General features: G+C 32.5%; 1 protein-coding gene across 1 annotated transcript in view; it reads right to left on the reverse strand.

Moving 5' to 3' along the window:
- Positions 1–1,575: 1,575 nt before the first annotated feature.
- LOC127708621 (lysosomal alpha-mannosidase-like) overlaps positions 1,576–16,283 on the reverse strand; it is a 73,545-nt gene continuing 58,837 nt past the window's right edge. Inside the window, exons 25-26 of the mRNA XM_052213641.1 lie at positions 4,249–4,360; positions 1,576–3,577 (exon numbers count right to left, since the gene is read on the reverse strand). Coding sequence (XP_052069601.1) covers positions 3,480–3,577; positions 4,249–4,360 — 210 coding nt within the window. The 3' untranslated portion in view covers positions 1,576–3,479. The remainder of the gene's footprint in view (positions 3,578–4,248; positions 4,361–16,283) is intronic.

Raw genomic sequence — 16,283 nt, forward strand, 5'->3', positions numbered from 1 at the left:
GGTATGGGGAAAATCTGGATTCAGAATATTTTTTTTTTTGTCATTTGCTTGACCACAATATTTTTTTTCATCAAATTGGGGGATCAGAATATTTTTTTAGGAAAAAACCATAACCCCCCCCCCCCCCTCTTAACCCTTGAAGTTAAATGGTCGTTCCCTTAAAATACAGATCTATCATATGAGCATAACGAAATCAGAGATTTATATTTTAATTAGATTTACTTCCCAATCTGTCCGAATAACTCGCGTACAGTGTGGTAGCATCTACATATATTTCACGTTTAGTCTTGTTCCTGTATGTTTCAAAGTTTGATATTAACCTGACAATTGTTCCACTCCTTTTATCTATATTTATCTCAATTGTATTCTTACAGAGGATGTAGTGCTGGCCAATATTGTAAAATCATGGCTATAACAGAATTATTTGCTGACTTCTGTTGATCCAAAACATAAAAACCTTGCAAATGCTCACCAGGCAAGATAAAAGTAATCGGTAGAATGCACTGTCCATTTTTAAAGGCTATGCCACATGCTCTAAATAGCTAGTATATATAAGTTGACAATAATCACAATAATCTTTAAGTAGGAAGGACTTAAGTATAACTTTTAATCACTGGAATACCCTTTATTGATCCCTAGATGTCTTTTGTACTTTGTCTTAAACATTTCTGTTTCTTCATGACAAGTGGAACATATTCATGGTAATAAATATGAGTCACAGATATTCCATAACGGTCAGCCAAATCATGATGGTGTCTGTAAAAATTTTCAAGGGATAATTTCAAATTTACATTTAGGAACCCTTGCTTTAATAACTTCATTATAATCAGCAAAATTGAGCTCTGCTAAAACTATAATAGTAAGTATAAAAATGTTGACATTTAGAAATTTTATTTTTTTTCAACCTCAGCTGGGACTAACAGATAAGTGTATCAATGCATTAGTCCTAGAAATTCTATGTAAAGCACATGTACTTTCTATGAAGAAAAATAAACGATATTCCCCTTAACCATATGTTCTTACATTACAAACGAAAATTTTCTGTTCTAAAATCACATGAAAATTCCTAATAAGCAGTTGAGTGCAGAAATTGTAGAGGATTTAAATTTAAAATATTATGGCTTGAAGTAAAAAATCTAATAAATTCCCATCTCTGTAGAAATTCTACACTATTATGTTTAATTACAATTTACAAAGAATTTAACAAAAAATATGGTGGGAAATAGGCATGAAGGTACATTGTACTTGGTAATTTAATCATGCCTCCTAACTTTTACCACTATCTTATATATCTAATGGAATTTTGTGGTGATAACTTCTGCCAGAAAAAGAATAGGTCATTCCTAATTCACCCTAATACAAATCAGAGATTATTCAAATGATCTATAAATAAAGGTATAGGTCTATAACAATACCAAAGTCTTTAGTAGAGGTCAACAATAAATGATGAATGCAAACCATTGCTCTAACTATCAAGTAAAACACAAAGTAGTCTCATCTTTACAAAAATTACTAGCAGAAAATGTAAAGATATTTTGTTGGCAACAGAAGATCATAAAGAAATTAAATACATTATAAAAAGTAAATTTTTATTGAAAAAAAAAAAAAATGTTACAAAATAACAAGCAGTTATAAACATAACAAGCATATCAAATTTACCCCATTCAGAAACATAGAACTTGAAATTATGACCAAAAAAAGTAAGAGAATATTGTCTCCATTTATATGTTGTAATTTCAAAATGTTCCAAAATGACATATTCCTCTTTTAAAAAAATAAAATATAGCATGGTTTATAACAGGTTAAGTTTCAACATTCAATTGTTTCCAAATCAATAAAAAAAGCTAAATAATCTGTATTGATGATAATGAACACTGCATGATTCATGATTCATCTGAACTTGAAAATCATTATAAACTTAATTCATTGTGGATTTCAATTTTCCAAGTCTCCATTCTAGAATTGAACATGAAAAGGTCATGGTTACATTTCCTTAGATTGAGAGGACTATATTTGATTGATTGATTGTTGATGTTAAACTCTACTTTCAGCACTATTGGCTATACCATGGCGGTCAGTTTTTATTGGTGAAGGAAGCCTGACAGAACCACCAACATTCAGTAGGAAAACTGACAATTTATGTAAAAATGTTAGAACCAAAAGAATTACCTAAAGCAAAAGAGTAAAGACTTTATAAAGATTTCCAATCAATCTACTGAATCTTAAACATTAAATGGAAATTTAAAACAAATTTTTATGACAAATATGATCAACTGATCAACTGAATAATTGCACTGAATGCTTGAGGATGAGGTTTTTAAAATTCAATAATGCCATGATGGGGGTCCTTCAATTTTGTATTCTTTAATTTCATAAGCCATTTTTCTCAATTCTTTATAAATTTTGTCCATTAGTCTCTATTCTTTATATTTTAGCACCCCATTTTTCTCTATTCTTCATTTTTTTGGCCTATTTTTTTTCTATTCTTAATTTTTTGGCCAACTTTTCTGTAGCATTAGCCCATTATTCTCTATTCTGTCAACCCCATCCAAACCCTCATGCCATTACCACTGAGATCATGATAAAATATAGAGCTACTGCTAGTCCTAACCCTACTTGGACAAGGGACCCTATTCTAAAAATATCATAACAGTCATACATGCATTTATGGTTAATTTCAGTCATTCAGACATATAACTTGTAACCAACAAGATAAATGAACCACACCATATCAGTTAAACTTGAAATCATATAGTTCAAATAATAATAATCTTTCATTTCATTAGGGTAAGATCAATTAGTACATTCCCCTCCCCCCTTTGAGGTCTTTACACTCCTCTCACAATGTATCACACAAAAATCTACATAACCAAAACAACATAATCATTATAAATGATACATAAGAAATTATAGATAACGGTAAACATGGTCTTTCCTCAAAATATTTAAATCACAAGCTTTAATAAGCAATTGATAGTACAAAAATGTACAATTAAAACAGAGACAAGCTAAATACCTGTATACAAATATACTGTAAATTTAGAAATTATTGCGAGGTTTTTATTAATGCGAATGGGTGAGGATCGCAATAATAAGAACTCGCATTCTGATATTTGATACATATATCTGGATGCAAATGTTCCTGAAATCGCAATAATTAATCTCGCATTTTTGTCCATTCTTCAAAAATCACAATAATTAATGGACGCAATAATTTCTGAATTTACAGTAGTATGAATTCTTCTCAGAATTTATTATGCAATGAAGAAAAATTTTCCATCTACACTCAAAATGGTGCATAAAAGTTGAATTGATGGACAAAGGATTAGTGTCAATTATAAATAGATACTTATGCAACATTGAATTGTAACCTTATTTTTATTCTTAAGCTTGTTTTATCACCTTGGAATTCCATTCTTAATTTAAGGAATGTATCAAGTCCTTCCCTTAAAATCCCTTTTTAAAATCTCTTTCATCTTTCATTTCCAAGTAATCTGAAATGTTCTAATTTCCATTGGATTGAGTACGACAGTGAAATTATCAGTAGCAGTTACAGGCTGTGATTGTCTTGATAAGTCTGAAGAAACAAAAAGAATTATTCAACAACATAAAACAATAATTATAAAAATCTTTTATATAGATTCTGAATTAACCATTCTATTAATGAAGTGCCATTTCTTAACCAATTATCCCCCAAAATATTCTTGCATGCTTACCTAGTGGGCAGTCTTAGAAGTGTTTTTAACAGAATCTACTTACCCTTTTGGCGCACATGAGATCATACCTGTTTTTTTAGGGTTCCTGTTGCTCTGTCTTGAGTTTTCCATGTTGTGTTTTGTATACAGTTGTTTGTCTTTTAGTGGTTTCATGACATTGTTAGTTCCTTTCGACTTGTGACTTTGAATATCCCTTTAGTATCTTTCACCTCTCTTTTATATAAGTCACATGATTCATGTATAACTTAAATTATTCATAACATCATTTGCATGCACCATCCATGCATCTTAGTCAGACAAAATAAACCTACATAAATCAATGTTTTTCTTACTAATGATTGGCCTCAAGTACTTTCAATGTACTTTTTAGCTAACATTTGCAAAATGTCATTATGCAATTCATATATCTGTTTTTAATAGTTTTTCTTTGTATTCAAGGTACCAGTGAAATATTTCTAAAATTTTCTACAGAACTTATGTTTTAATAAAATAAATAGGAAACATTTTCCCACTGTGTAACTGAGATACCTACCAGGAAAATGTTGATTAGTTTTCCACTTCAGTCTGTGTAACTGAGATAACTGTAAATTAGCACCCAATGTTAACTCTTCTACGGACTGTACATCAAATGGTACAAATAAATTCTGAAACAAAAGATAGTACAGTGTTAAACATTCTCATTAGAGGAGAGGCTATATAATTAAGCTCTAGATCTGTTGTATAATCCTACGGATTCAAATCCAACAAATCCTAATCCTCTGTAAGTGCTAATCACCTCAAATATGTATTCTTCCTATCTTGCTTTCATCATGACGTCAGTGATCAAACTTCATAATGAAAATCGAAACCTAATTTGCCAGTTGTTTACATCATTTGGTAAGTGGAAACTGTACCCGGTGATGGCTACATATTTACACCATTTATACCAACGGACATAGATGTGCAGCCGGTTGTACGAACGTGTCATTAGTCTAATGAGTCATTAAGTCTCCATTAGCCTAATGCATCATAAAGGCTTAATGAGGACTTAATGACCCATTAGGCTAATGCCACGTTCGTACAACCTGCTGGTGAACAATAAAAGGTCCTAGGATGACAAAATATAAAATAATTAAAAAAAGAAAACCAAAGATCTGATTTCTACTATAATAATGAGTGAAAATCAATCATGGCTGACAGCAACCAATGACAACTAATGGCAACCAATGACAACCAATGACAACCACTGACAACCAATGACAACCAATGGCCACCAATGACAACCAATGACAACCACTGAAATCAATGACAACCAATGACAACCACTGACAACCACTGAAATCAATGACAACCAATGACAACCAATGGCCACCAATGACAACCAATGACAACCAATGACAACCACTGAAATCAATGACAACCAATGACAACCACTGACAACCACTGAAATCAATGACAACCAATGACAACCACTGTCAACCAATGACAACCACTGAATTACATATGTGCTGAGGTTAAGCATGGTTTGTGAGCACTTAATCCTCCAATAACCTAGTTATGTTTCCTATTAAAAAAAAGGAAATGAAAATATTTACTTCAACTATGAAAAAATCTAATAAAGGCCATTCAAAATTTTCAATCCACTCAATTAAAATAAATATAGTACACCATTAATTTATTTTTTCTATTACATAGTTAATCAATTGATTGATTGTTGGTTTCTTCACATCCAAAGGCAAATATTTCATGCACATTCAAGAATGATTGATTGATTGATTGATTGGTGTTGAACGCCACTTTCAACACTATTGTGCTATTTCGTGGCGTCAATTTTATTGGTGGAGGCATCCGGAGTGCCCGGGGAGAGAACTACCAACCTTCAGTAGGAAAACTGACAATCTTAGTCAATTAAGAATGGAGTCGAGTGCACCTGGCCCGTGCGGGATTTGAACTCATGACCTCAGAGTTGACAGGCTTGTGATACAGTAGTTCGATTACTTAGACCACTTGGCCACCGAGGCCCCCACATTCAAGAAGAGTGATACTAATTTAACAATAATTTATCATAGATTTCATCAAAATTTGAGGTAGTTTGTTTATTGGTAACAGTGTTCAGAATCCTTTATACCAAGAGAAAAACAAAATCTTCAATTCAGGAAATGAAAAAATCATTTTTTTTAAAATGAATCTGTTTCTTTAACAATTTTTAAACGATATGCAGACAAATTCACTCCTTCTTTTCGAATGATCTGCAAAAAGATGTGTTCTTTCTGTGTGACATCTTCAGACATGGTCGCCTTTTTAAATAATGTCACAATAGGAAATTCAAAGGGAAGCAAGAAAATTTGACGTAATTATCAAATTTTGACCAGTGAAGAACTGAGATCAAACTCACCAGACGCTGATTAAATAAACAGCTTCGCCGAGCGCAGCTGGATACGACAGCAGAGGTCCAACCCTAAAACAGTTGGGGCAAAAATTGACACAATATTCAAGCTTGATACAGGTCTGAATTTGGATTGTAATTAAATATTTGACACATTATAGGTTTCTGACACACAGAATAAATGTAGTCAAAGAACTTGAAATTGGTTGTATGATTTGAATTTATACAGTATAGCGGGTTATTTTCGCATTTTCATTGAATAAGGTATACAAAATATTTTGGCAGTTATTATTTTGGCGGATTCAAAACTTTTATATAATACCATTGCATGTACACTTATAAATTGGCGGAATTTATTTAGGGGATTTCGTTCTAACCGCGAAAATAAGTGAAAATTTACACCCCGCGAAAATAACCCGCTATACAGTATTCAATTTAAGATTTCTTGCTGTTGTGCAATAGACTGTGCTGTTGCGCAATACTTAGTAAATCTGTTTTCAGACTATATACAAAGAATTAGCAAAATAAATAGTGACCCCCAATTTTTTTCCATGGAAAATTGACAATTTCTTAAATCTTGAGGAAAAAAAATTGCCCCCCCCCCCCAAAAAAAATTTTTTTTTTACCCTCTCCCTTCCAAAAAAATTAATTTTGAAGAAATTTTCTTTTTTGTAAAATGTGGTACAAATTAAAAGACATCCATACACTTATTTTGGCACGTAATTCTTGAACGGTTTGGTAAATTACCCCCAAAATGAATCCCAACCTTCTACTTGTGGTATTGAACCAGGTGGTACAATTTAAAGAACAATCAAAATACTTATACACAAGTTATTGTCCTGAAACTAGAAAAATGCTTATTTTGGCCCCTTTGTTTGGGTTTAGTTGGTTAGTACTTCGCTTGTGTAAATAGAATATGTGTGAACAGTTCTTATTGCTTTTAATGACTCTACTTGCTTGTATGACTACAATAACGTAATAAACGTGTTGATGTTACAAAAGTAACGTTAGTTACAGTCCGTGAAAGAATAGCAGCAAAATACTTGACTTTACTGGGGGCGCAGAGAAGTGAAAATGATAAAAATTCTTAATTAATACATAGATAAAGCAAATATTCACAGTTTAACTTAAAGTCAATGTATGTAGAAAATAAAAATCATTTGAAAAATTAAAGTCTATATAAGTATAAAATTAAGACATCAATTGGTGAATCTTTTCCCTGGCGTCCTTCTTCGATTTACGTTCTTTGGTGTCAAGTGTTGATTGAAACAAATCGCAAGAAAACTCTAGTTTGTAAATCTGCAGGGTTCATGTCTGTTGGGCAATATTTCCATCGCTGATTTTTAACAAGTTCTTTGATTTCAGTCACTCAGTTAGCAATAAATTTCTTCAGTGGTTTCATCGACGCAATCCATGATAAAACAATATGGCTATCGGACCAAAATGTTACTTCCATGTCTCCTAAATTTTCCAGTAAATGATTAGCGAGCCTCGCTCCTGTTAATGCTCCCATTAATTCAAGTCTTGGCAATGTTACTTGCTTTAAAGGGACCACTCTGTTTTTGGCCATAACCAGCGTTGATTGATCTCCACCCACAATGTAGGCGCATGCTCCGTATGCACTTTGACTAGCATCGGTAAATACATGTAGTTTCCTTGCCTTGGTGTTGATATTTGCAGATGATTCATTGGTGAAATAAAATCTTGGTATTTCAAGTGTGACTGCTTGTTGTAAGTCCTCCAATAAAGCGTACCATATACTCTTTATATCATCTGGTAAGAGCTCATCCCAGTCAAATTTCCTCTCCCATATAGTCTGCATCAAAATCTTAGCTCGGACGGTGATTGGACTTAATACTCCTAACGGGTCAAATATCCTTGACGACTCTTGAAGAATTTCTCTCTTGGTAACAGATTTCTCCTTATCAATTTTAATGCTGTTTTGAAACGATATCGTATCAGTTTCAGTGTTCCATCGAAGTCCCAAAATTTTAATAGTTTTGTCCTTGTCCATGCAGTCCTCCGACTCTGCCATATTGCGCAGTTTCCTATTGTTTGATGTCCAAGACCTAAGATGAAATCCTCTTTTGGATAAAAGTTGACGTGATTCTTTATAAAATGATAGTAAATTCTCCTCGCTATGAAAGCTCGACAAAACGTTGTCCACATACAGGTCTCTCTTCAATGCTCTAGTAGTATCTGACAAATTATTTTTCAGATGTTTCATGATTGTCGCATTCAACATGAATGGAGAACAAGTTGTTCTAAAAAGAACTACTCGGAAACGATAGGTGATTAGTGGACTAGTAGGGTCGCTCGAATCGCTCAACCAAAGAAATCTTGTTGCATCTCGGTCTTCTTCGTCTAATTGAATCTGTAAAAACGCCTTCTCGATATCTGTTGTTACTGCGAACTTGTGTAGTCTGAATCTTGTGATAATTCCTGTCAAATCGTTCATAAGTGGTGGAACTGACATGAGACAATCTGGCTTTGTCTGGTGATTCTCTACAGCTACAATCGTAAACTATGCGTATTGGTGTTGTTGTTGAATCTGTTTTAACAGCATGATGTGGAATGTAATGAATTTTTGTACTTCTGTTGGTTTCCTCATTAACCTTCTCAACAAATCCACGCTTTTCTTGATCTTCAATTATACTTCCGTATATTTTTAGCATGTCTTGGTCCTTACTGAGCTTGTTAATTAAATTTTCAGTACGACGTTTTATTATATTGTAGTTAGTTTGTAAGTCCTGAAAATTGTCTTTCCACGGTAATTTGGCAATATATCAATTATCTTTGTACATAATACTAGATTTCTGATATGTTTCATAAAAATCTATGTCTGTCTGTGTTGACTCATCGTCTGCTGTAACTCCCATGGATTCCAGTTTCCAAAAACGCTCTAAATCAATCTCCTCCTTCTTATGCTGTACCAAAATATTCATCATTGAAGCTGCAACTGTATTACCTGTTGTGTTGATCATCGGTCCCGATAATAAATACCCAATTTTTGATTTCACAGCTGTTGGACCATTTCCGCGGATTATATTGTTTTCAACAATGTCCCAATAATAGTCTGCGCCTATTAACAAAGAAATCTCAAATTTATCGTCTTCACATACGGGGTGTGCTAATCTTAAACCTTTTAAATACGAAAGTTTAGATGCTTCGTAATTCATTCGGTTCTGTAGAGGGGCAGCTATTGTGGGTACAATAAGCACTTCCATTGGTATTCTTTCTCCTTGTTGGGTTTCCAACTCAATAACCGCTTTATCAAGGTTACTTACGTTCCTGTTTGCGTCTCCAAATGCAGCTAGACTGACTGTGGTGGTTCCCTTTGTTGTAATTTGTAATTTTGTAGCTAAATTTTCTGAAATGAAAGATTTCTGTGAGCCTTCGTCTAGCAGTATATTTGCGGATACAGTCTGGTTTCCTGTCCAAACTGGTGAAATTGCTGTTTTCAGTAGTACATCAGTTCTAGATTGCATGGGCAATGATTGTTTGATTGATTGTTGGTTGCTTAACGTCCAGTGGCAAATGCATGGGCAATGTTGACGAAGTGTAAAATATAGATTTGTTACTATTTCCCTCTTCAATATCAACTGTATTTACAGATGCGGTTGTCTGCTCATCGTGTAATTTTGTCTTGTCTTTATTACATAGTCTTGTGTGATGTTTGTTATTACATTTACGGCATTTAAATTTAGAACGGCATTCTGAAACTTTATGATTTCCGAGACAATTGAAACAAAGGTTTTTCTGTTTAACAATGGTAAAGCGTTTTTCGTGGTCTACAATGTTTGTACAATCTACTGACGAATGCGACTGTTTGCAATATACACATGGTTTAGTTATCAAGCGTGTATACATGGTCTTGATCTGATTTCCCCTAAATTGTTGTTTATTTGTGCTTGTCTTAGGAACGGCTCCCATGTGAAAAGACACAGTTGATGCAATATTATTGGACATACATGTATTAACATTACCAGCCTCTTGTACATACATCTCCTTTGCTAAAGCTTCACGCAGCGATATTATATCCCAGCTATTTTTTCTGTGCTCCCGTGTTAAGTTTTTCCTCATTTCTGCTGGTAGTTTCCCGAAAATTATGGGTACAAGAAGGGATCCATATGTATCTTGCGTCTGACCTAGGGATTCAAGTCCCCTGATATTCGCTTCCAATCTGTCATAAAATGACTTAATACTACTCAGGGTAAATGAAGGACTTGGTAAATCAAGAAGATTTTGCATGTGTGCGTTGATAATTTTCTGTTGTTGACCGTAACGCTCCTTCAGTAAATTAATTGCTTGATCATAGTTTGCGTTGGTTAGGGCTAACCCTGTAATACACTGTGCTGCTTTTTTTTTTTACTTTTGATTTTTTTATTTCCAACAATTACAACATATACATGACATACATACAATATAATACATATAAGATATATACAATGTCATTATTATAAATACATCTTAATTGGAAATATTTTACATTTTCTATTGAAAAGATAAAAAAAAAAAAATATATATAAAAATTAATAAATAAATAAATAAATAAATAAATAAATAACTAATGATAATTAACAGATTGGAGTTAAGAGTAAAGAAGAAGGAAAAAAAAAATAATAAAAAAATAAAAAACAAAAGGATTATCCAGTGTTACATCCCTATCTATATTTTAAATATCAAATATTTATGTTGAAAAATATTTGCAAAATTAACTAGACATATTTCTTTCCTAACAGCCATCAACACAGATCAAGTACATAACATGACAATAATATTTTCTTTAAAATAGATTATAATTAAATAGTCATAAGTTATAGTAACAAAAATAGACATTAGCTGGTATTCAATAAAAAAATTTCAAAAACATTCCATACATTGTCAAATTCAGTTATCTTTTTATTTTTTACAGCTATCATACTCTCTAATTTATACATATCTTTCAGCTTTATTATAGCTGCTTGCAATGAGAGATTCTTTTTAAAGCATCTAGAATTATACACATATTGTTTTATATAAAGAAAAATCATGTTGTATGGGTTGTTGGGGAATATCTTGGATAAGTCTCCAAAAAGAAAGTTTAATTTATTCATTGGGAGACTTATTCCACCAGAAAGGAACCAGTTATCAATATCCTGTAAAAAATTTTGTACAGTATTGAAATTCCAAAATAGGTGTTCTATTATTAAGACTCTTTCTCTGATTTACAAAATGTACATAAAGGATCATCGGTCAATTTTATTTTAACTAAATACTGATTTGTTGCAATAATGCAATGGTTTATCCTATATTGCAACCACTGTAATTTACTATTTTTTGTAACAGCAAAAGGCAGTCTGAAAATCTTTTTCCAGTTCAGATTCTGTTCACCTAAAATTTTAACCCACTTAAGCTGTCCAGTAGGAGTAACATTATTTCTTGTCAGTACAGAATACATATCTTTTGATCCTTTACAATGTTTTAAAAATACTTGCAGACATGATGGTATAAAAGGACAAAATAATTTGTAAGATCCTTTAGTGAAAGATTTTGATGCCTCTTTCACTGTCGAAATAACACTGTTCAATTTAAGTAAATCTGTGTTAATGTTATAGTTTTGCTTAAATTGGTCAAATGAAATATATGATCCATCTTGGTCAACTACATCATTTACAAATCTAATACCACTTTTGAACCATTCTTGATAAATTACTGATTTATGACCAATCTTAATAATATTATTTAGCCATAGTGGATTTGATAAAAATGAATCATAAGTCAAGTTCCTTTCTTTTTGAATAATCATTTCCCAGGATCTTAGTACATCTTTCCAAAAATGGTTGTTAACTGTCATATAAAGTTGTCTAATATAATCAACACCACAACTAAACAACTTTCTTTTATCTATATTTGACATGAAAATATTTTGCCATTTACTATCTCTCTGCAAAATCCTTCTAATCCATGTTGATTTAAGGGCTGTAATGAACATATTCAAATCAAGCATTTTCAAACCTCCCTCCAAATAATCTTTAATTAGGATATCCTTCTTAACTCTATGTATAGGTGAGTTCCATATTTATGTATAAATAAATGTAATACACTGTGCTGCTTCGTAATGGAGTTGTGAATTTAAATAACTAAACTTTTGTATGTTTGTTAGAGCAGGGTTCTGGTGTACTGTTGATTCAAAAGAATCCCAAAATGTCTGCCAGTGTAAAATATCTCCCGAAAATGAAGGCAAGTCTAACTTTGGTAGTCTATGATAGAAATTCGGAGAAGGGTTATAAGTTGCGTTTGCTCTGTGATTTACAAAAGTGCTTTGAATAGCATCCTGTGTCTGATTTGTGTTGTGATTAATATTGCTTGTTGTTGAAAGTGTTGAAATATAAGCTGCTGGACCTTGATTTAAAAAATCACTCACCGTAGGTTTTAGAACGCTAGTAAATCTGTTTTCAGACTATATACAAAGAATTAGCAAAATAAATAGTGACCCCCATTTTTTTTCCATGGAAAATTGACAATTTCTTAAATCTTGAGGAAAAAAAATTGCCCCCCCCCAAAAAAATTTTTTTTTACCCCCTCCCTTCCAAAAAAATTAATTTTGAAGAAATTTTCTTTTTGTAAAATGTGGTACAAATTAAAAGACATCCATACACTTATTTTGGCACGTAATTCTTGAACAGTTTGGTCAATTACCCCCAAAATGAATCCCAACCTTCTACTTGTGGTATTGAACCTGGTGGTACAATTTAAAGAACAATCAAAATACTTATACACAAGTTATTGTCCTGAAACTAGAAAAATGCTTGTTTTGGACCATTTTTGCCCCCCAATTCCTAATCAGTTGGGACCATCACATCCAAAAACAATCCCAACCTTCCTTTTGTGTTATTGAACCTTTTGGTTAAATTTCATAGAGATCCATACACTTAAACTAAAGTTATTGTCCGGAATCCAAATGTATGATTTGAATTTATATTCAATTGAAGATTTCTTGCTGTCGTGCAATACACTGTGCTGTTGCGCAATACTTAGTAAATCTGTTTTCAGACTACTGTATATTCAGAAATTATTGCGTGCATTTATTATTGTGATTTTGTCATTTTAGACTAAAATGCGATTTTAATTTTTGCGATATTGAGAAAAATCCTGTTTAATTCATATAACAAATTTCAAAATGCGAGTTTAAATTATTGCGGTTATAACCGTGTCGCATTTTTCGCAATAATAAAAACATCGCAATAATTTCTGAATTTACAGTATATACAAAGAATTAGCAAAATAAATTGTGACCCCCAATTAAAAATTTTCTTTGGAAAATTGACAATTTCTTAAATCTTGAGGGAAAAAAAATTGAACCCCCCCAAAAAAATTTTTTTTTTACCCCCTCTCCAAAAAAAATTAAATTTGAAGAGATTTTTCTTTTGAGGAAAAAAATTGCCCCCCCCTCCAATTTTTTTTTTACCCCCCCCCCCCCCCCCCCCCCCCCTGGCTGAAAACTAGAAAATGCTTGTTTTAGACCCTTATTGGCCCCTAATTCCTAAACGGTTTGGGCAATTACCCCCAAAATGAATCCCAACCTTCTTCTTGTGGTATTGAACCTTGTGGTACAATTTCAGAGCAATCAAAATACTTATACACAAGTTATTGTCCTGAAACTAGAAAAATGCTTGTTTTGGCCCCTTTGTTTGGGTTTAGTTGGTTAGTACTTAGCTTGTGTAAATAGAATACGTGTGAACAGTTCTAATTGCTTTTAATGACTCTACTTGCTTGTATGACTACAATAACGTAATAAACGTGTTGACGTTAGTTACAGTCCGTGAAAGAATAGCGGCAAAATACTTGACACCCTTATTCCTAAACGGTTGGGACCATCACCCCCAAAAACAATCCCAATCTTCCTTTTGTGGTATTGAACCTTTTGGTTTAATTTCAAAGAGATCCATACACTTAAACTAAAGTTACCGTCCGGCAACCAAATGTCTTCAGATGCGGCTGACGACGACACCGCCGCCGACGACATGATAACAATATACGACTGAAATTTTTGTGGTTCGTATAATTTAAATAATCAACGGGTCAGGAAAAGAATAAATCAGGTAAGAATTAGAGAAAATAAAATAACAAAACACTACACAGAAAACTAAAGATTGAGCAACACAAACCTCACCAAAAACTAGGAAATGCTTATACATACAACAGTACTAGTAAAATGCTTATACATACAACAGTACTAGTAAAATGCTTATACATACAACAGTACTAGTAAAAGGCTTATACATACAACAGTACTAGTAAAATGCTTATACATACAACAGTACTAGTAAAATGCTTACCTATATCAAGACCCTTTTAGAACATTGTTACTTATTTTCAATTATTATTTCAAAGCATCTATAATGTATAAATTTATAATTTATTTCCTTGAACTTTACACATTTTTAAAATTCAAATGCACAAATTTATGTGTATTATTTTAACTCAATCCACTAATACATGTTTTCAATAATAACACTTGTTGTGGTTATCATGACTTCGGGGGAAGTTCCTAATATTTGATTACGTATATTCAAACTGGAGAATACTGTGGATTCATTTATTTTCGTGGGTACCAATTTTCGTGGATTGAGGAAAAGTTGCATGTTCGTGGATATTTAATTTCATGGCTTTGGCAAAGTGTGCGTACATTCCTTTCGAAAATATGTCATTCGTTGAACATTTAAAAATCGTGGTTCCCCAGTACCCATGAAATCCACGAAAATTAGTATCCAACGAATATTAATGAATCAACAGTAGATTACATATATTCAAACTGGAGAATAAATTACATGTTTTCAAACTTAAGAATAGACTATGCATTTTAACTAAAGAATAGATGACATGTTTTCAAACTGAAGAACAGATTACATGTATTCAACCTGAGGAATCGATTACATGTATTCAAACTGAGGAATAGATGACATGTATTCACACTGAGGAATAGATGACATGTATACAGACTGAAGAATAGATGACATGTATTCAAACTGCAGAATCGATGACATGTATTCAAACTGCAGAATAGATGATGTGTATTCAAACTGGAGAACAGATGACATGTATTCAAACTGAAGAATAGATTACATGTATTCAAACTGAAGAATAGACTCTATGCATTCAAACTAAAGAATAGATAACATGTTTTCAAACTGAAGAACAGATTACGTGTGTTCAAACTGAGGAATCGATGACATGTATTCAAACTGAGGAAAAGATGACATATATTCAAACTGAGGAAAAGATGACATGTATACAGACTGAAGAATAGGTGACATGTATTCAAACTGGCGAATAGATGACATGTATACAGACTGAAGAATAGGTGACATGTATTCAAACTGGAGAATAGATGACATGTATTCAAACTGAAGAACAGATTACATGTGTTCAAACTGAGGAATCGATGACATGTATTCAAACTGAGGAATAGATGACATATATTCAAACTGAGGAATAGATGACATGTATACAGACTGAAGAATAGGTGACATGTATTCAAACTGAAGAATAGATGACATGTATACAGACTGAAGAATAGGTGACATGTATTCAAACTGGAGAATAGATGACATGTATTCAAACTGGAGAACAGATGACATGTATTCAAACTGAAGAATAGATGACATGTATACAAACTGGAGAATAGATGACATGTTTTCAAACTGGAGAATAGATGACATGTTTTCAAACTGAAGAATAGATGACATGTATACACACTGGAGTATTGATTACATGTATTCAAACTGGAGAATAGATTACATGCATTAAACTGAAAAATATATTACATGTATTCAAACTGAAGACTAGATCACATGCATTTAAACTGAAGAATAGATGACATGTATTCAAACTGAAGAATAGATGACATGTATACAGACTGAAGAATATGTGACATGTATTCAAACTGGAGAATAGATGACATGTATTCAAACTGGAGAACAGATGACATGTATTCAAACTGAAGAATAGATGACATGTATACAAACTGGAGAATAGATGACAAGTTTTCAAACTGGAGAATAGATGACATGTTTTCAAACTGAAGAATAGATGACATGTATACAAACTGGAGTATTGATTACATGTATTCAAACTGGAGAATAGATTACATGCATTAAACTGAAAAATATATTACATGTATTCAAACTGAAGACTAGATCACATGCATTTAAACTGAA

The sequence above is a fragment of the Mytilus californianus genome, unplaced genomic scaffold (assembly GCF_021869535.1).
Source record: "Mytilus californianus isolate M0D057914Y unplaced genomic scaffold, xbMytCali1.0.p SCAF_7, whole genome shotgun sequence".
NCBI lineage: Eukaryota > Metazoa > Mollusca > Bivalvia > Mytilida > Mytilidae > Mytilus > Mytilus californianus.